Below are 22,358 nucleotides of genomic sequence, written 5' to 3'. Positions count from 1 at the left end.
GCGAGATGACCCAGAGCCAAAGAGATCCACAACCAAAAGGGGACGATCTCCCGGATGGTCCTCACCTATATACTGGGCATGATGTGTATGTTATGGAATAGATTATTGGCCACTCTGGCTCTCAATCCTGAACCTAAGATCAAATCCTGGGCTAGTAACTGGGGCTTTGCTCCCTCCGAGCTTCTCCGGTCTGCTGACCTTGACAGCGGTGAAAACATCACTTCTTATCAGCTTTCTTCTGAGCACAAATGCAAAACACAGCCTCTTGCTAGCTATTATGAAGAGTTAACTCTGTCTCAGCTCAACCCAGGACAACCAGACATTTACTTAAAGTGGTCTGAGCTGTCACAGCTGCGTTTAGAACAAGTGCCTTTGTAACAGATCTTCACACTTTATAACTTTTCTCCTTTCTCAAAGATTTATTTTAGCAAATCTTTTCCACTATTAACTGTTCATGTTCTTCAGATGTGATTTTCTTTTTGTTAATTTTGTTTTGGTTTTTTAATTATTTTCTTTTGTTTTTATTCTTTTCTTTTGTGTATTAATTGAAATACTGATGGATCACAGGGATGAAATAGTCTAATGTCAATATTGTGGATCTAATGCTTGCAAGATAGAAATTATAGTGTGTATCTCCTGAGTGGGAATTTCTTACATAAATATGCACACCAATCCTGCTGCATGCTGTTCTGATCTAAGTTTTTTCCTTCAGCTGACAGGAATTACAGGGTTCTACAATTTGTGAAGTTACCTTCAGATAATGCAAACAATGTGCTTTTTATCCATAATGTGTTAGATCTTAAAGATATCCATGTGATATTAACCATTATTCATACCTCAGAGAAACATGTGTGTGTATTAACCTCTCTGCTTTTTCCTAGATGGTATCATGGAACAATAAGTCGGACAGATGCAGAAAACCTATTACGTTTATGTAAAGAGTGTAGCTACCTTGTAAGAAATAGTCAAACAAGCAAGCATGACTATTCTCTTTCACTAAAGTAAGTATTTGTCAGTAAAACATAATAAATGTAATTTATAAGCCATAACTTCTCTGGTGCAAGAACAGAAAATGATCCAGTCTGTTGCTGCTCTGATTTAGGTCAGAAGGGCACAGTTTGAGACTGTCAGTCTGCATAATGTATAGTGACAGTCACTGAATTAGAATTTAGTAATCTGGGGATGCTAAGAGATTTTTGGTCTTCATTTGGTGCCCATTTAAATAAATTAACTGGGAGGGTTTTTTGTGGTTGTGATTTGAAATGCTCCTGCTGCTTCTGCTTCAGACTGAATAAGCAACTGCATTGTTTGAGGATTTTATTCCTTTTGCTTCATATATGGAAGGAAAGCTTTGTGTGTTTTACTATGGTACAGCTGTAAAATATTGCTAGAATTCTTGAAAGTAAAAAGACCAGGATCAAGGATGAAAGATTTACAGAATTAGGAAATGAGCATTGTTCCAGTCTTACTGCTGCTTTGAACTTGCCTCACCTACCTTAGGCTGATCAGGGTATATTACAGATGTTGGCTTTGACATATCATAGAACAGAAACATAGAATGGTTTGAATTGGAAGGGACCTTCAACGATCATCTGGTCCAACCCTCCTGGCATGGGCAAGGACATAAGCTCACTTGTATTTCCGGCAGAGGAAAGTTTCCAGGTTTTCAATGCAGGAAAACAAAAAGCCCCTTGACCTTGGTATAGGCTTGGACAGCCTATACCAGGGTCTGCAAAGAGAATTGTTTCCTTTCTCTCGTTCTTACAGGATAGGGTCTGATGTGGAACCTACTTTTCAAGTAGCTCTGGGACACAGGCCTACTTGCCTATTTTACTGATGGGATGATGGTAATACTTGATGGTAACAACATAATACTTTCATGGACAGCACCAAACCTGATCCTTTTTACATTCTTAAGTTCATTAGAAATAAAGGGCCACATCTGCTCTACCCTGGTTTAGTGTGATAGTCTAAACAGTGAATTTCAGATTGGTTTTATATCCCCACCTTGGGTTCAGTAGGAGTGCATCTATTAACCTAGTTTTAAGATTCTGTTTTATGTCTTAAGAAAAATATTTTGTAGGACTGTTTTTTATATCTGAGTTCCTTTGCTATTATTGTTGGGAACTCTCTGTGATACAGAGGTCCACGTTGAACCGGAACACACCCGCTTTAGAAATCTGGTTCAGCTCCCATCGTCCCTTTTGTCCTTTGATCTGTGTATTCTCTGATATGGTAGCCCTCTAGGTATTTTCAAACATTGAAGTGTGTAGTCGACCAGCGGAGTTCTTTGTAGTCAGCACAAGGAGTTCTTTCCAGTCAGCACGCGAAGTTCTTGGACACCACCCAGACGAGCCAATTATGATGAAAGTGAAAGCCATTTGTTGTGTGTTGCTCACGTGCTTTTATACAGAACTCTTTCAGATTTGGCAGCTACTAACTGGATACAGTAATTTTAAATTCTTAACAACAAAATCACTATTGGCTACTTTCGATCCTGGGAACATAATTTTCGGAGCTATGTGAACACAATCTCTGAGATAACTTAGTTGTAATAATTAATTTCTCTCAGTTTCTCCTTATCTTTCTCATGTCCTGTATAACTGGATACCTCTGCACATCTGCTTACTTTTCTTCTTTCCCAGGATCCTCTATCAACCTTATAATTACAAAGCCTAAAGTTAGTATCATAGTTAAAATTCTACTTCAGCACAAAATGCCCCTACAGAAGTGTTAATGCTTGAGATACACGTAGGGTTAAGTTTTCCCATAAATTCTTGTAAGTTTGGAATATGACATTTGTTTTTAAGTATTTAATTTAATTCTTGAATTAGTGCAGTGATTTTTATTCTCCAACCAGAGCCAACCTCAAGAGAAAAAGGTGGCAGTTAAATTTATATTTTGCAACTTTGGACATCTAGATACAGGCCCTTAATGTCCTTTTGCTTGTAGTAGTCCCTTTGCATGTTGTATTCTGAAGTTTTCTAAACCAGATTTCCTGGTGATACTTATATTAAGTCTCCCCGTATCTTGCTCTATGATAAGGTAGCTAAATGACTGACCTCCTCCAATCTATGTTTTCTGGAACACAGAGATTCTTTCAGTACTCTTCAACTCTCTGCCATACTAGTGCTGACTCTGGCCTGTTGATGCAGTGTATTAACTCCGTATACCAGCTGCCTGTGATTAGTGATTGTTTCCCTGTGGCCCCTCCAAAGCTCACATAATCCTCTTAAGCCCATAATATTGCAGTTAGAATTCACATTCTGTCTATTATCTGGTAACCAATTTTCTTTTTTTTCCAGGAGCTCTCCTACCATCCTGCAAATGTAATCAGTATTTTCTCTCAAAGTATCTAGCTGAATAAAGGATCATTTAATCACATTTAAGTTACCATGCAAATCCAGTTCCTTTGCTAGAAACCTGCTTCTGTGTTACTTGCCATCTCACTGACCTTTATCACCTGCAACTGAAGTTATGTTTGATGCTATTTTTCACATCTAATTTTTATTCACTGCCATAAGACTCTCTTCTCCTTTTTAGGACATTGAATTGATAATTTTTTTTTCTAATCCCATCCTTAATGAAGATGGCTTTCCAATCAAAGTAAGGTTTTGAAGAATTTTGGTGATGGCGGAGATCTTGTTATTTAAACTCAAAGAGTTAAGTAATTGGACAGTTCTCAAGGTTCACTCAGGATCCTTGGTTGACTCTTCCTCACAATCAGCCTGGCTTATGACTACTTCTAGCTGTGGGAAGCTAGCCCTTCAAAGTGCCAAACACATAATCCTATTTTGTGTTCTGATTCCCTTGCCTAGAGGCACCTAATCAGTCTGTGATGAGGTTATTTTGCACCTATGCATACTTTACCTTGAGGTCAGCCGGAAATCCCTTCAACCATTTCACTGCTGTGAAATCTTACATCCTCATTACTATTTGACTTAGAGAACATCCTGCTTCCTTCATCTTCTGTGGAAATGTGAACACAGGGCATGCCAGACCATTTCACTAGTAATGGATGGCAGTAGTGAGAACAGCTGTGTGATGTGTGACCAAGTGGATGATCTCCTCAGCCTGGTGGCAGTGCTACAAGAAGTAAAAAGGTTAAAGAGCATCAGGAAGTCTGAGAAAGAGATAGACTGGTAGAACAATGGTCTACCCTCCCTGAGACAAAGAGGAACAGCCACCAGGAAAAAAAAACAAAACAAAAAACAAAAAAAACCAACAAGATTGAGGAGATCCTTTGTTCTCCCTCAGCCAGGCAGAATGCAGTAGCTTAAAGGAAAGGAGTGAATGGAGGCAAGTGCACACTTGGTGTAGCAGGCAAACCCCCTCCTTGCCTATCTTGCTTTCCCAGGTGCCTCTGTGCAACAGGTATGAAGCTCTAGATGTGGAAGGTCAGTCAAAGGATGATGTGGATGACGATCCATTGATACCAGATATGTTGTCAAGGTCAAGGGTAGCCCCCGTATCGTGACCACCTCGATGAGGAAGAAAAGATGGGTTATACTTGTAGGTGACTCCCTTCTGAGGGTTAACAGAGGGTCCAATATGCTGGACAAACCTGGGAAGTCTGCTGCCTCCCTGGGGCCTGGGTTAAGGATATAGCTAGGAAACTTCCTAGCCTGACGTGGCCCTCAGGCTATTGCCCATTATTGCTCTTCCACGTGGGTGGCGATGAAGCTGCAACACAATGAAGCTGCAATACCTAATCTGAGGGCAATCAAAAGAGACTTCAGGGCTTTGTGACTGTTGATAATGGAATCTGGACACAGGTAATTTTTTCCTTTATCCTTCCAGTTGCATGCAGCAACATGGGAAGAAACATACAGATCTAGTCTATTAATACATGGCTCTGTGGTGGGTGTCCCTGACACCATTTCAGGTTTTTCAATAACAGGATGGTCTACACAGCACCACACCTGTTGGCATTGGATGGGATTTACTTTTCTAAAAGGTAGAAGAGTATCTTTGCTCACAAGCTAGCGAGGCTTATTGACAGAGCTTTAAACTAGATTTGTAGGGCATGGGGGATAATATAGGCTTGCCCATAACAAGCTACGGGGTGACATGCCAAGGTCAGAGGGATGGGGTGGTAGCGAGGGCCCTCGGTCTGTTGTTCTGAGATGTGCTGAGTAGACTGGAGCACACTTGAAGGCATATGGAGATAAGCCCAGGGCTCCTGAGGTAACAGTAGCCAACGAGGGAATACCAGTGAAATACTTCAAAGGAATTAAGCTGTGTTCCTCTAAGAAGGTGACGTGGCCAACAGCCCAGCTGACATGCCTCTACATCAACTCATGCAGCACAGGCAGCAAAAAGGAGGAGTTGGAAGCCACCATCCTGCTAGAAAGCTACAACCTAGTTGCCATTACTGAAATGTGGTGGAGCAAATCTTATGACTGGATTGTGGCTATTGATGACTACAGGATATTCAGACGAGACAGGTGAGGAAGAAGGGGCAAAGAAGTTACATCAACAAATGGATAGATTGTGAAGAGCTGTCTCTGAAGAATAGCCACAAGCAGATTGAAAGCTTATGGGTAAGAATTAAGAGACTGAGGCTGGGTAAGAATTAAGAGACTGAGGCAACAAAGGAAACTTTGTGGTTGGTGTTTACTACAGGCTGCCTAATCAAGGGGAACCTATTGACGAAGCCTTCTTGGTCCAGTTACAAGAGGCATCATGCTTGTAGGCTCTCATCCTGCTAGGGGACTTCAACCACCCCAACATCTACTGGAAAAGTAGTACGGTAAACTGTAGGCAATCCAGGAGACTCCTGGAGTGCATTAAGGATAATTTCTTAGGCTGGGTAATAGACAGCCCTACCAGAGGGGGTGTGTTACTGGACCTGATGGTCACCAGCATAAATGGACTAATCAGAGACATCAAGACTGGAGTCAACCTGGGCTGCAGTGATCACACACTGGTTGAGTTTGCAGTCCTGAGGGATATGGGTCAGGCAAAGAGTAAAGTCAGGACCCTGAATTTTAGGAGAGCAAACTTCCAGCTTTTCAGGGAGTTAGTCAATAGGACCCCCTGGGAAACTGTCCTCAGGGGCAAGGAAGCAGAACAGAGTGGGCAGATCTTCAAGGATGCTTTCCACAGAGCACAAGAGCTCTCAATCTCCGGGTGCAAGAAATCAGGAAAGGAAGGCAAGAGACCTGCATGGATGAGTCAAGACCTGCTGGTCAAACTAAAGAGCAAGAAGAAATGCACAGGCAGTGGAAGCAGGCACAGCTGTCCTGGGAAGAGTATAGTGATGTTGCCCAGTTGCATAGGGATAGGGTCAGGAAGGCCAAGGCGTGGCTGGAGCTGAACTTGGTAAGGGATGCAAAGAATAATAAGAAGAGCATGGATAGGTACATCAGCCAGAAAAGGAAGGTCAAAGAAAGTGTACCTCCCCGATGAACATGACTGGCAAATGGGTAACAACAGACAACGAGAAGGTTGAAGTACTCAACAAGTTTTTTGCCTCAGTCTTCACTGGCAACCTGTCTTCCCACATCTTTCGAGTGTGTGGACCTTGAGGCAGGAACTTGGGGAGCAAAGTCCATGCACTGTAAGAGAAGATCAGGTTCCTGAGGAACCTGAGCATACATAAGTATATGGGATGACAAAATACATTCCAGACTCCTGAGGGAATTGGCTGATACAGTTGCAGAGCCACTTTTCAAATATCCTCAAGATATTTGAAAAGTCATGGCAGTCAGATGAAGTTCCTGATGATGAGAAAAAGGGCAGCATTGGACCTATTTTTTAAAAGCTAGAAGGGAGGACCCTGGGAACTACCGACCTGTCAGCCTCACCTCTGTGCCCGGGAAGATCATACAACTGATCTTCCTAGAAGCTATGCTAAGGCACATGGAGGACAGGAAGGTGATTTGAGACAGCCAGCATGGCTTCACCAATGGCAAGTCTTGCCTGTCTGACCTAGTGGCCTTCTACAGTGGAGTGACTCCATCAGTGGACAAGGGAAGATCTACTGCTGTCGTCTATCTGGACTTCTCTAAGGTCTTCACATGGTCCCTCACAACATCCTTCTCTCTAAATTGGAGAGATGTGGGTTTGATGGATGGACTGTTCAGTGATAAAGAATTGGCTGGATGGTCACATGCAAAGAATAGTGATCAATGGCTCGGTGTCCAGATGGAGATCAGTGACAAGTGGTGTCCCTCAGGGGTCCATACTGGGACCAGTACTGTTTAATATCTGCAAGTTTGCAGACGACACCAAGCTGAGTTGTGCAGTTGACATGCCTGAGGGCCGGGATGTCATCCAGAGGGTGTGGACAAGCTCTAGAAGTGGGACCATGTGAACCTCATGAGGTTCAACAAGGCCAAGTGCAAGGTCCTGCACCTGTGTCAGAGCAACCCCCAGTATCAATACAGCCTGGGGGATGAAGAGATTTGAGAGCAGTCCTGCAGAGAAGGACTGGTGGATGGAAAGCTGGACGTGACCCATCAATGGATGCTTGCAGTCCAGAAAGCCAACTGTATCCTGGTCTTCATGAAAAGAAGTGTGGCCAGCAGGTCAAGGGAGGTGATTCTTCCTCTGGCTGGAATCAGGGCCCCCCTAGTCCTGGCTGTAGTATCCATTACTCACTTGTTGTACATATGAGTCAGAAGTCCCATCAAGAGGATCGGAAGTGAGGTCAGGTCTCTTGCTGTGTTTGGTGAACTGCCTGCTGGAAACTGGACCAGCATTTTTTCCAGGAGGAATTCCCTGGCACAATTGGTTTTCCATGCAACTCATGAACCTGTGCTGTTAGGATCCAAGTAGGTTTTTTATCCCACTTCCTCATGTCCTCTCCGTGATCACGCAGATAAAAGCACAGTTCACACTATGGTGTGTGCCCTTTATATCCACTCTCTCGTGCTGGATAACACCTGCTCCTGATAGCTGAGATGTGGGCTTGTGCAGATGAGAGGTGGGACCTGTCCTCTTTGGATTGCCTGAACTCCTGGGACAGTTTCTCCACAGCTGAGATACAGGCCCATATGGAGGAAGAGAGACTTCCTTTGTATTGCCGGAGTTGGCCAGCCAAATCATCCACTCTCTGGCCCTCAACTTCTCTCTGTCACGTTATTGCCAATGAGTTGGCATACGATGGTGGTGCACTTCGCAGAAACTTCTGCCACATAGCATGTGTGCACTGGATGTTGTCTGGATCAGTGAGTGACTGCTCATTGTCCGGATCATTATAAATCACTTCCAGCACAGCTAATTCCTTGAGATACTGGATACCCTTCTCCATGGTGGTCCACTTCCCTTGAAGGGGTATCTTTGGCTCACACCAAACAGAAGTCCCTTCCAGAGGCTGAAGGTTAGTGTCATTTTTCCAATTACCTTGTCAATGCCAACTTCCCTAGACAGGGATCCCAGATTATCTGGCTTCCTTACCCTCTAATTCCAAACTACTGGCCACATTGTCCCAGCATTGAAGCAGCCAGGTAACAATTCACCTGCCTGGACGGCAGCTGAAATCCTTTTTCAGCTCTCACAGCTTGCTCAGGGATAGGGATCGGGTGATTATCTCTGGTTCTATCTCCTGTTCTCTTGACGAGCCTGGGTCATCATCATCTCTCACTAAGCGAACTGATTTTTTGGCATATTTCTTCTTTGTACGGGGGCGATCAACGCTGACATGGGTTGGTTCTCTGTTTCAGCTGCAGTGCCTATCGCCAGGGTTTGAATACCTGCAGTGCCTATTGATGGGGTCTGAGTAGTTGCGGTAGCTGTCGGTGGGATCAGGGTAGTCACAGTGGCTGTCAGTGTGTTTTCTCCTCTTCCCCCTGACAATACTGCATGGTATCGAGCAGCGCTTGGTAGCTACTGGCCAGGGCCCAGTACAATGTGGTAAGCTGTGCTTCTTTGGGATACTTACAGCATTGGTTTTTCAAATATTCTGTCGCTTTATCAGGGTTCTGTAATTGTTCAGGTGTGAAATTCCAAACCATTGGAGGTGAGAAGTCCTCTAGATAACTTGCCCATATTCTCCCAGATGCCATGCCACCCATGGCTCTCCAGCCTTGGGGCGGATCTCTGGATGGCATTCTTACAAAATCTTGGTATAACCCTGAACAAGGCCTGACACACACTCAGGAGACACAGCAGTAAGAGCATGCTGGCTTGAACATCCCCAGGATACTCAAAAGTCTCTAAACCTGTTGTAATCAGCCTGAAAGAGAGGGGGGAAGTGAAGGAGTAGGAGGGTGTACCCCCACCCCCTTTTCTCCCTTAGGTTGAGTGCGTTTACTAACAAATACCGAGAGTGGGGGGCCGAGATACAACAGCGCCGCATACAAATACCCGCCGAACAGCATGGCCAGTGCTGCAATCATCTCATAAGTCAACATTATCCAGTACAACAAAATGATCGTCCTAGCCCTTCTCCCAGAGGTGATAAACATTGCTACAGGGAAAACGTAATGCATGTAAGACTTGACATAACACCACCATGTGAAGAAATGAACCAGCATCGTGACCAGCGAGTTTTTAACTAATACAAGAAATGCATATAGCAGATCGTTAAAGCACGTTCTGGTCAGATTTGTCATTATCTCAACCCTTCGCACACCATGTTGGGTGCCAAAAAGATTGTCGTGGGTGCGGCAACTATGCGCCGTCTGCTTGCTCCCTTCCCTTCCCACCCCCTCCCCACCGGTGAGATGGAAAGAATTGAAAAAATACAAAAAACAAAAAAACCCAAAAGGTAGAACCTCGTGAGTTAAGGTAACAACAGATTTTATAATACAACACGAAAAAAAAAAAAAGAAGATAACAACAGCAACAATTATATCAGTAGGAATACACAATAGGGTGGTGAGACACTGGAACAGGTTGCCCAGAGAAGCTGTGGATGCCCCATCCCTGGAGGTGTTCAAGGCCAGGCTGGATGACGCTTTGAGCAACCTGGTCTAGTGGAAGGTGTCCCTGCCCATAGGAGGGGGGTTGGAACTAGATGATCTCTAAGGTCCCTTCCAACCCTTACTATTCTACGATTCTATGATTTCACCAAATCCATTGCTATGCAAATTGAAACTGATGATAAGAGGTTGTAGGGAATATATGCAATGGTCTCAATCCCTACATTTCTTGATTCTGTTCTAGTCATTGTGTCCTGTGGGAGTCGCTGACAGATGTTTGATATCTGTTTCTTAGAGATCTTTTGATTAGATGTATACTGCCCCTGTTTCCCCAAAACTGTGTCAATGCTTCTGGTACAATTACGGTAACTTCTATTTGATATTTTTCTGCATAAGCTGCTTGCTGGATAACATGATACTCTCCACACCTTACTATTTATTGTCCCTTCTTGTCAGTGCATTTTCCTTATCTTGAAAATTATTTCTTGATTGCCAGCCCCATGTTAGTAAGTTTTGCAGGAAGGACTAGGACCTTTATTGCTAGCTATAGCTCGTCTCCCAGAATGGATCAGTGAATCACAGTTTCCGGTGCTGCTAGGTTCACAGGCATGACAGGTACTTATCACAGCTATTAAGACTCTTTGTGCTGCATGGCTACCCTCTAAGTCTATCCCAGCAGGCTTCACATATTTGGACACTTCCCTTATGCTTCATTCTTATAATTTAATCCCAGCTCTTCAATCCATTGGTTCTAAAACCATATCGCACGACTTAATACACAGGCAAGCTGTGACTGAGCTCTGACTTTGTGAACTGAAATGCCAGAACGATCTCAGCAATGCCTCAAGGCTGCCTGTTATCCCATGCTACCCTAAAGGTCTCTAGATCAAGTGCTTTGATTGGATATTTTCTTCAGGAACACTAAAGCTCCTTCTGGATGCTCCCTTAAGGCCTGTTTTTCAATTCAGCTGCATTGAAATGGAAATTCAGGCAGCAACAGAGCCCTGAAGCAATGGATATGGGTTTCTACTGTGATGTTACTTTGAACATGGGAAAGCAGTGCTGAAGATTAAGCTGTGAGTCTACAGCAGTGAGCCGTGCAGGCTTACTCTGACAGTGTATTGAACTGGAGTTCTAAAGTGAGTACTGAATTTCTTCTTGGTTATCATCTAATCAAAGTGTGATATCTTGCTGTTGCTTTCTTTGGGTATGACAAACTTGAGGAGACATTGCTTCACCGTAGACACACGGCTTAAAAATTATGACTGGCTGCAGAAGCCTTAATGAATACTTTCAAAAGAACTGCAGTCACCTTTCACTTGTTAATTAGTGTGTTCTGAAAAGCACTGGGCTGTCTGTAGCCTGCATCTTCTCATTAGGCTGAGTGTCCTGCCTGTATTTTTTTTTCCACATGGTTTTAGCTGGTACAAGTGTGGCAGTCCTGATAAACTTTTTAAAAACAGCGAATATGTTGATTTTGCAGTGGTTTGTGCAGTATGTGAGCTTTTCACAGCGATTTGTGAGCAGAGGACACACTAAACTCACTTGTGGGAAAATTCTAGTGAGTGCAAGCCCTCTGGTGTTTTTTTTAGGCGAGTGGTGTCCTGCTCTCTCCCCCTCCCCCCAATAACTGATGAAGACTGCTGTTTCCACTGTACCCTTGGACTAATGCTTTTACATCTTTACCATCATAATATGTAGGCAGGCACAACAGGAGAGCTCCAGAAAACAGAAGTGACATAGGTATGTTGTATGAGCAGAAGGATGAGGGCAAAGAGGTGATGACCTCCCTGGGATCAAGCAGTGGATCAGCAACAGGAACAGAAACAATATGATATTTTTATGGGTGATCCGTGAAATACGAAAAAATAGTCTCCATGTGGCTTTTACAGCAAATGGGATAGTTGACGGATATATCTCAGCATGTGATATTAAAATCAGAGCTTGGATTGAAAGGTCTTGGAGGAGAAGAGGGAGGAGTATGACTTCCAACTTCCTTTCTGAACAGAGTCCGTATAATCCTAGCCACTGGTCGAGCAGCAGTAGTAGTGTTAAACAGGTGCAGATGCATTCTGCCCTTGACAGTTACTAGCAGGCACCGATTCTCTACGACTCCAGGCATTCCAGAAGAGCGGAGTCTGTAAGATAGACTTCAAGAACAAATGGGGAAGGGGAGGGAGCACAGAAGGATCCTTAGTGTAGATGTGAAGAGTTTCAAATCCTATACACCTGTAAATGCTTAATTCAAGGGCATAGTCTCAAAGTGCTAAGCTGACTTTCTTCCAACGTAATTTGTTCTTCATTCTAGATGAGAAATGTCTGGTTTGATATTTCTAGCTGCAACTAGTGACAGCTTGGTTTACTTCAAACAAGGAAGGCAGACAACAGATTCACAGTATAATTGTTGGAAACTAAAAGGAGGCAGGAAGGGAGTGAAGGAGGAAAGTATCTGAAAACATAATCTTTGTTTTCATTCACCAGTAAGCCTGGAATAATGCTCAATTTAAAGAGTTCTTGACATCCAGAAAAGTAGCTGGGATGGAAATTAGAATTCAACCCATCATTAACAACATGGGTGGTAGCTGTTGGCTGCAAACACTAGTAATAAGTAAAATCAGTTCACTGACTTAATGTCCTTGCCTATCAGTTCTTCTTCTTTGTGAACAGAAAATTTGCATGCTTGACATTGCAAAGCTTTGAGGCCAATTTCACAGAACTCCTTGTTGCCACCTCTATGCTTCCTCAGCCTTCACACAAAATTACCTCTGAAATCCACTTCTGAGGGCTCTCTATTCAGAATGGGTTTTACTTAATGAAGGTAATTCTGGTTTTTGTAGGACAACCAAAAAACCATAGACATACGTGGGAAGAAAGAGGTTGGGATGTGATTTTTGTGGAATTATTTCACATGAAACTACAATAAAATCCACCTCTATTTCAAACCAGCCTGTTCCCTGCTTCCAGGAGTCAGCAGGTGCTCTTCTGCCTATTTTAGGGTAGCTGGCTCCTCAGCATTTGTGTCAGACTAGGTTATACCTGTATGCAGGGCAATAGCTTGTCTACAGTCCTGTCACCATTAACTGCAAGATTTCTTTACAGACAGTTGCAAGGTGATGTCATGCCTTCTGGCTGGTTGGCAAAGGGCAAATCTAAACAGCAGGAGGTGAGCAATTTGCCATATAGCCTGCACCTTCTCGTCTCTGCCATCACGTTGGATTGACTTCTTACTTTCTCGAACCTCTCAGACCTGTTCCCTTTGCAGGTCTTCCCCTTAATAGTGTTCTGTGCCTACCTTGAAACAGAGGTGGATTTTATTCTGCCTTCTTGTGAAATAATTGCACAAAAAATACATTTTCTAATTCAGAAAAGTCTTACTTAGGAGTCCTGAAATTCAATGGCACAGGTTTCTTTGATTCTTTTGTGATCTTTTTTCTTTAATAGTAGATTTTTACAAATGTTTTGAATCAAAATTGTTGTTGAGTTAGAAGCTCTACTTAGTGGTTTCCGAAAATACACAAATGGTAAAGATTAATAATAAACTCCTAGAGAGATCTAGTTGGGAATGGACCTCTGGAGGTATCTGGTCCAACCACTTGCTCCAAGCAGGACACACTCATCAGGTTGCTGATTGCTTTGTACCAGCAAATTTGGAAAACTTGTGAGGATGGAGACCTCCTGACCTCTCTAAACCTGTCCCCAAGGCTGCACCACTCTTATGAGGAAAAAGCTTTTCCCTCTGTCCAGTGGGAACTCTTTGTTGCATCTTGTGCTTATTGATTCACTGTGTACCTCTGAGAAATTTACAAATTTGTATAGCTCTCCCATTTTGGCAATGTGTGACTGCAACCTGACACCCTCCATCTCACCTTTTCTTCTCCAGACTGAACAGACAGAGTTCCCTCAGCCTATCCTTGTACATCATGTGCTTCCACCCCCAGACCATGTTTAGTGGCCCTGCTCTGGACTTGTTCCGATGTTGGCTTCTCTGTTTTATGGGGGGCCCTCACATGAGTTACAGTTACACTTACAGATGCATCCTCACCAGTGCTCTGCAGAGGAAGTAGTCACTTTCTTCCAGCAGCTGACTATACTTCTGCTACGCAGCCCAGGCTGCAGTAGGCCCTCACGGGCAGACTATTGGATCAGGTTCTGTGTCCTGTCCACCACAGTTCCTTTTCTGGGCAGTCGTGTCCCAGCTTGCACTGCTGCCTGGCTGTATTTCATCCCAAGGGCAGAAGCTTTCTATTTACCCTCTTTGAATTCCATTAGGCTGCTACCCGTAAATTCTAGGTCACGTTCTTTTTCACTCACCTTTACAAACTGTGTGGCTTCTCAAAAAGCTGACCTGTCATGATATAGAGGAGAAGCTTCTTGTTCGCTTGCAGAATTCTGGTAGCCATGGAGATCATATGCTGTAAGCTGAATGACTATGTACTACTCAAACCTAACATAGGTCAAAGCCTGTCTGTCTTGAACACATGGCTTGTAGCAGTTTGTTTACTTTATATATGTTTTCTTTCTTTTTTAAAAAGGGCATGTGTACTTGCCCTTTCTGCATTAAAGTGCATTTATCAGACTGTTCTCCAGTTCTTGCTATACTCTTGAAATTAGCATACACCTGTGATTCCATTAATTTATCTGCACACTTTTAAGGCATTTGACAGCAAAGCAGATGCATAGTGAAGTGAAGAAAGGGAACAATACATCTGTCCTCATAGTAAAGTATTTAAAGTAGCCACTCTTGCTTAAAGGAAATAACTTAGAGGGCAATTATGATTCAAAAGTTATCTTTATTTCTCTAATAGCTTGATATTTAAAGTAAGATTTTAAGTGTGAAGAGCTATCATTATAGTGCCTGCAGTGGTTTCTGCTCACCAGAAAGGGTCACTTCATCAGAGAATTGTTGAACGTATCTGAAAGATATGAGCTTGATTGTGCTACAAGCACTTCCGGAGGGAATGCTGCACCTGCTAACTAGAAAACAGCAGATTTTAGAAAAGCTGCTTTTAACATCCCATGATTAGTTTTTCTGCTGTAGCTTTGTGAGTAGCCTTAAACTGGGTTTCCTTGCTGACATAGACCAACTCTACTTTTAACACTATTGTCTTTGTTCCTGGATTCACTTCGAAGAAACAATGGTTTGGAGACAGAAAGTTAGGAAGTGGGACACCAAGCAAGTGGTAAAAACCCTCTATGCATTGTTCAACATCCTGAAGTGTAGGAGCTGTCCTTTACTTTTGTTTTGCCCTGGCTAAATTCTACAGTCTTAAAATAGCCTGTATGAGGTTCTAAAGACAGCAGACACTGAAGGGTCACTGCTGGGAAGAGATGCAGTCAGCTCTACTGCCTACTGTACTATATGGCAGTGTGGGTGCTAGCTGTCAGAGTGGCATTATGTTGGATAGGTTTCTTTCACAGGAACAGACAGGGCAGTTACCATGCCACTCTTCTCTTCCCTGTGTAATCATGAGCCTTCCCTCAAAGAGGCAGCATGCTGTGCGGGTCATCTTGGAATTGAAGGCTTCAGGTGTGGAGGTGCCAAGTGGTTTCTGCCTGCAGAAAGGCTGCAGGATAGCAGCCTTTGCTCAGTACAGTGCAAGTAAAAGTCTTTATGCCTTTTATCTTGGGAATGGGTTCATCTGAGGAAGTTTTCCCAGCTGAAGCCACCAGGTTCTGTGTATAGCTGTGTTCTGGGCAGCTGCTCCCTGGTTGGGATGGATGTGGTCTGTCCTGAGGTCTCCACAGGCCTCGCTTTGCCTTGCTTCACCTTGCCTGAGTGAGGCTTATAGCCTGCTTATGTGTTTATGAAGAGAGCCTTAGGCCTCTGACAGGCCAAAATCAATCATACCTTTTGGTCCAGAAGTAATGATGGGCTGCAGTGAAAAGCAAATGTTCACAGGGATACACTGGGGGTGGGGCAGGAAAGGGTTTGTCTTTTGGCATGCCCTCGATCAATTCCCCAGTAAGACAGACTTGCAACTGTATCCAGAGAGCACAGGTGGTGCAAACAAAGCTCTAGCTTAGGTTGCCTTTGTGTTACACTGTCTGTGGGAGTTTGCAGCTAGCAGTCACTGTCTGTCAGAGTCTGGCCACTGTCTTGGCCTGTCATCCAGCAACTGCTTGCATTTTGTTCTCCTACATTCCCCTACATCACAAAGGAGAGCCTGTGGTGGTGCTGCTCCCCTCATCCAGCAGCATGAACTAATGCTTCGCTTTCCTTGCAGGAGCAGTCAAGGTTTTATGCACATGAAACTGATGAAAACCAAAGAGAAATACATCCTGGGTCAGAACAGCCCTCCCTTCGACAGTGTTCCTGAAGTCATCCACTACTACACCACAAAAAAGCTGCCTATCAAAGGAGCAGAACACTTGTCACTGCTCTACCCTGTGGCTGTGCGGACCCTCTAATAACCTAGTCTCACCCCTTCCTGTGGATGGGAGGTGAGAGGTAAGCTGAGTTGCACAGTATTCATTGACAGAATTCAGTGCCTGAGTCTGTGATGAAGTGTGACAGCCTTTAGTCTCAAGAACGGGATGCTCTGCAGAGTTGTGTACGGGACTGTGTGTATGGTACTGTTATGCTGCAGAATGCCTCTAGAACTGTGCTTCTACATAAGAGAAATAAATCCTATTTTAGTGCAAGGAGAACAGATAACCTTCCCAGAGCTTCTCTGTGAATGAAAGCGCTTTCCAATGAAACTTCTTCCTCCATGTTTTGAGCAGAATCGGCAAGTTCTTCTCACCAGTAAAACACCAGCAAGTCCTGTTCTCTTGTTACCGTGAGAAACTTCTCCATGTGAAAGAGTAGCCTGACTCTGGGGGACCCTAGGGTGTTCTTGGGGGACCTGAGAAGGAGATGCTTAGCAGTCAAGTCACTGTGGCTCTGGTCACTTAGCTTGGTGGGGTTTGGTTTTTTAATGCAGTTTCTTGGGGTAGTCAAATTTTTGAACTTAGGCACACAATCATAAAATGATTTTATGAGAGCAAATTATAGTCAATTATTTATGAATAGCAAATGTAATTTAAAAGTAGTTTATTATATATTTTTATCCTTTTTGATACAATAATCTCTTAAGGTTTACTGTCTTTATTTGCAACATTCATTCATAGATGCAGGCAACTAATCCTGTTTGGGACAGTTACACTGTAACGTTTTAAGTAGTTGAGAATGAGTCTTTTTAATATGTGGGTTAATATTAATGCATGAATGTGGTCAAGACTTTCATAAAGCTTTAGTAAGCAAAATCTTCACTTGCTGATTCACCTGAACCAAACAGTTGTCCCATTGAGGTATCAGACTGACAAGCATGTGTCACACTGCCTTTCTATAACGTTGCTTTTGTGGCTGTGTAAATGAAACTGTGGTACGTAGCAGAGCAGAATTTGTGTTTTCTGGTATACCAAGGCATTCCTAAAATGTAGTCCCTTGACACATACCTTCTGGCCAGTGTTCATTTTCACCATGCACAGAAGCCCCCTGCTGTTTTTCACTCACTGTCACCCAGAAGTAGTGCAGGAGCTGCTCTGTCCTGCCAACTCAGTGACCAGCCACTTGAGAGAAATTTTCTACATGCTCTGTGTGCTTGTTAAATGGGATAAGTTAAAAATGTATTACTGTACACAAATTGGAACTCAAGAATCAATAGCCTGGTAGTCCTCACTTTGTGCCATCTCCCACCTATGTTGTACATTAACCCCTCAGCTGTTGTAGTAGCAAACTGGTTATATGCAGTTTATGTGCTTTACAGACTGAAATAGGACTGTGAAATTGTGTGTTATTTCATTCAGCTTTCTTACCTACTATTCCCTTTTATGTATGCTTAGAAAGACCTGCAAATCTGAAAACCGTAATGGTGTAACTACTTACTGCCTGTAAAAGTAGTGCTTCACTGTTCTTTGTAACAGAAAATAAGACCCTACTCTCTCTAACAGCAATTACCAGTAGAAACAAACATTAACATCAAACAAAGCCTTGCCAGGCTTCCCTAAGCACATTGTCTTTAGTTCATGGAGATGACCATTGTAACGAATCTTTCTTGTCATGGACCTGATTAAAAGTCAACTGAAGTGAGCAGATGATACTTTATTGCTGTCTGCAGATTTTGGGTTGGGAACCCTTGCTTCATAAAAATCAGATCAATATGCATCACAGAAGTGTGTACATAGTTTATTACAGCTTCAAGGATCAGATCAGGATTCTGGGTTCAACAAGAGGAAATCATCTCAGAAAATGTTGGTTGTCTGTGGGAAGGATTTTTTTATTATTTTACAAAAAGACTTTTCGAAAGTACTCAGTAATTGCAGAATAAATAAAGCTGGGATTTTGTTTGCAATGTAATGCTGTGTTTGTTTATTTAAGTGATTGTATGATATTTTTCCAGTGAAGGACTATTATTCCCAGACTTTTTAATGTACAGTGAAAATGTGGTGTGTTGCAGTGTGTAGTATTGCGTATAAGTGGAAGATCTCGCAGCAATTGTGCCGATACAGCACATTAAAAGTTTATTTTTAAAAAGTTACGAACTTCTCCCTTTTCTTACTCTAATCGTCAATGTATACTCAGATTGTCTTGAATAGCTAATAGTTGAAGCGGCCTTTCAGAGCAACTTGTGTGTCTTAACTGTGTAGTGAAAGTAATCATTACGCTGAAATCTGGTTGGGAGTCTGGAAGATCATATGGCTCAGTTCTGCCCTGAGTAATTCTCTTGAGAATGTGCAACTTTGCAAGGGCTGTGCCCAAACAGCACGTGTGAATTACATTGCTGTCCAATTGCCTGAGGTGCTCAGGGAATCCAGTTATAGCTGTTTACAGTGGAACACTGGTGAATCACTTTTTTCAGACTTTGTGAGAGGTGTTAATTAGGCTTCTATTTTGATGAGTATTTCATGGAATCATAGAATCATAGAACGGCCTGGGTTGAAAGGGACCTTAAAGATCATCTAGTTCCAACCCCCCTGCTGTGGGCAGGGTTGCCAACCACTAGAGCAGGCTGCCCAGGGCCCCATCCAGCCTGGTCTTGAGTGCCTCCAGGGATGGGGCATCCACAACTTCTCTGGGCAACCTTTTCCAGTGCCTCATCATCCTCTGAGTGAAAAATTTCCTCCTAATATGCAACCTAAATCTCCCCTTTCTTAGTTTAAAACCATTCCCCCTCATCCTGTCACTATCAACCCCTGTAAATCATTGCTCCCCCTCCTGTTAATACGCTCCCCTCAAGTACTGGAAGGCCGCAATGAGGTCTCCCTGGAACCTTCTCCAAGCTAAACAAGCCCAGTTTCCTCAACCTTTCTTCATAGGAGAGGGGCTCCAGCCCTCTGATCATCTTCATGGCCCTCCTCTGGACCCGTTCCAAGAGCCCAATGTCTTTCTTGTGCTGGGAACCCCAGGCCTGGACACAGTACTCCAGACGGGGTCTCACAAGAGCAGAGTAGAGGTGAACAATCACCTCCCTCTCCCTTCTGGCTACCCCTTTTTTAATGCATCCCACAGTGTGATGAAAGCCCCTAAACAATCATTAAGATTTGTTGAAGTACCGTCATCACCATGAGTTCTGCACTTGATAATAGTTTAACCTCTGACTCTGAAATTAAGTCTTAGGGCAAGAATGCAAAGTGCATAGCTCTTTCAAGTGCAAATGTACAAAACACACAATTCCAGCTTCTCAAAGAACATGGCCTGAGTCTATGCTCTGAGGAAAACCCTGAGCTGCTTGGAGGATGCCACATTTATGTGCTACTCCTTACCATCACAACGAGGTTCAGGATTTGCCCTTTCTCTTAAGGTCATCTCAAGCTGGCAACACAAACACTGTGTGGCAGTGTTAGTGGAGGCTGCAAATGCGCATCTTTCATCCAGGCTCTTATTCCATGTTCATGCTGCTGCACTGCTAAGCTACACTTTGTGGTACTCGCTTGATCCTCTGCTGTTGTTAAGTTATTCTTGCTGTCCTCAGGAGGTACACAGGTGGTGCCTGAGCAGAACAAGCAAATTCTTAACGCTGGTTTAAATAAATAAATAAATCCAACCCAACACATAGCTGCACTAGCTCCTTGGAGAGGAGAAAAAATAAAACAGAAATGAAACAGATCTGTCTGTGCCCCTGGTCTGAACAAGGGGAGAAGGGAATGAACAGTGGAGAGCCAGCTGGTTTTTGTACACTTTTTCCTTTTTAATGATCTGCAATGATCCCACATAAAGCACAGAAAATTGCTTCTTTTTATTCCTTCTTGCTGGAGTCCCCAGTAAGAAGGCAAAAATAAGAGAAGGAAGGAAATAGCAGCAGCTGAACAAAGTTGTTGGTCTGAAATGAAACTAATAGAAGTACTGCTGAAGAAGGATGTTCATAGGTAGCAAGGCATGTCCATGTACAATTCAATTTTCTGCAGCATACCTGTTTATTGCCTGTTTCAGGCCTTGAGCTTACTCTCTGAACCATGTACCCACAATTCAGGGTTGCTGTGTTGACCTCAGTGCTCTGGACCTTGTAGTTAGTTCAGTGACAAAATCAATCCAAACGTTGCCCATGCTTTCTCAAATGTCTTTCAGGGTTCCTGGATTGCATTTATTGCTGCTGACAGTTCCAAGACCACACGTACAGTAGCTTAATTGCAGCTTTGCAGAGCTAAATTTTCTTTCTAAGCCTGGTTTGGGGATTAGTATCACTGCGACATTGCATTGGATACAGGTAACAATTAAGTGTTGGTACCTGCATAGTAGCACAGGAAAAACAAAATGTTGCATTCTGTGACAGACTATCAGAGCCTTCCTTGGTCCTAGTGTTGCCCTGAGTGGCACACAGGGCCCTCAATGCCTACCTATAAGCAAAGGTGATGTGACATTTCTGTCACTGACTTCTGTTTCTGGGGTTTGTGCAGCACTACCAAGCCACAGAAAAATCTCAAGGTTCCTACTGCCAGCCACACCGCTCAGACAAGTAACTTTGGGGGACTGATATCAGCACCTCTCCTGTTTTGAGTCAAGCCATTGCTTACCTGTCAACTAAATGTTGAAGTGTAGAAGGCTTGTAGATCAAGAGTTTATTCAAGAGTAAATCCAACCACTCTCCTATGCCTGTGTCTTGAACAGACATTCTGGACTACCTCCAGCTGGCAGTCCATATGTTGGACTGTTAGCTGTTGATAAGCTACAGGGAAATTCAGAGGCAGCTATTCAGAGGGAGCTTGATTGGCACAAAGAATGGGCCAGCATGAACATCCTGGAGTTCCATTAAAGGCAGTCCTGCATTCAGATGCACTGACCCCTTGCAAAAGGACAGACTGGAGGGTCCCCAGTGGGAGAATAACAAGGAGCTGAACAGTAGTCACCAGACTACCTTTGCAGTCATGAAAGCTTACTGCAGTCAGGACTGTGTGGTGGAAGTGTAGCCCGCAGGTGGAAGGAAGTGATTATTTCCTCTACAGACTACTGGTGAGGCTGCATCTAGATACTAGGTCAGGTTTAAGTGTCTTCAGGTACAAGGAGAGGTGTCAACAAAGTGAAACAAGTCTAGAGCAGGGCCTCTAGGATGGTCTGGGGGTTGGAACATATGATGTACAAGGACTGTCAGTGGTAATCATGCTGGTTTAGCTGGAAGAAGGGAAGGCAAAAGGGGGTTACCCCAGGGCCTGGGTACCTGGCCGACAGGGAGAGGAATGTTGCTGCTACTTTTAATCTGGTGCTTTGCATCATCTCAGGCTGCTGATGGCTTCAGTTCTCCCTACTGTGTTGCTCTCTAGTGTCCTCACAGGAACTCTGGAAGGTATCATTGGAGCCCACTGACAGTGTTCCAGTGTTGCAAGCTCAGTTGGGGGGATTGGGTGGTAGGGATTTTAGCAGACCCTTTCTGCTGTCAGTCAATGTGATGGAATTCGCTTAGGCCTCTTCTACCACTATCACCTTCCCCATCTTTGTCACTACCCTTTGGTTTGAAGAGGCAGCAAGGATCAGCCTCTCAAAGTTGTCTTGGAACAAGGCACTGTGTTTAGCATTGGGGTCATATGGAACACTATGCAGACTGAGCCACAAAACTGGTTTCAAAACAAGTTGGTTTTTTGTTTTGTTTTGTTTTTTTTTTTTTTTGGACAGTGTGGCAGTTGACCAGGGCTGGACTTAGCTAAACTTCAGTTGCAAGGAAGTAGACAGGAATAGGGGGAGTCATTTCAGGGTTTGGTTTAAGAGACATTCTTCAGCTGCAGTAAGAGTTGTATTAAAATAGTATGCTAGCAGTGACATAGCCAACTTTTCTGCTCCCATAAAGGAAGGGCATAGACTTCAGTCTGCTTTCACCTGGGAAGAAATCCAGTGCAACTGGAATCAGCAGATTTTACCCAGGAGTAAAAGTATAGTCTCACCATGCTTTGGACTGATTCAAGAAGACTTAGAGATGGGCAGTGCCCTTGAACATCAGCAGTACACTGATGACATCATAATCTGGGGACAAACAAAAGATGAAATATTTGAAAAAAAGGCTAAGCTGTCATTAAAATCCT

The 22,358-nt window shown here is 43.5% G+C and overlaps 1 protein-coding gene across 1 annotated transcript; it reads left to right on the top strand.

Moving 5' to 3' along the window:
* Positions 1 to 881: 881 nt before the first annotated feature.
* LOC104468623 (SH2 domain-containing adapter protein B-like) lies at positions 882 to 16,277 on the top strand (the record flags this gene model as incomplete). The annotated part of the gene is made up of 2 exons (XM_010082821.1): positions 882 to 1,001; positions 16,094 to 16,277. Coding segments are annotated over 2 exons (304 nt in total), but the record flags the coding sequence as incomplete, so codon positions are not given.
* Positions 16,278 to 22,358: the final 6,081 nt, after the last annotated feature.

This window comes from Pterocles gutturalis, unplaced genomic scaffold, assembly GCF_000699245.1.
Source record: "Pterocles gutturalis isolate BGI_N339 unplaced genomic scaffold, ASM69924v1 scaffold4670, whole genome shotgun sequence".
NCBI classification, from domain to species: Eukaryota; Metazoa; Chordata; class Aves; order Pterocliformes; family Pteroclidae; genus Pterocles; species Pterocles gutturalis.
This window is presented reverse-complemented; position numbering and strand designations above follow the sequence as displayed.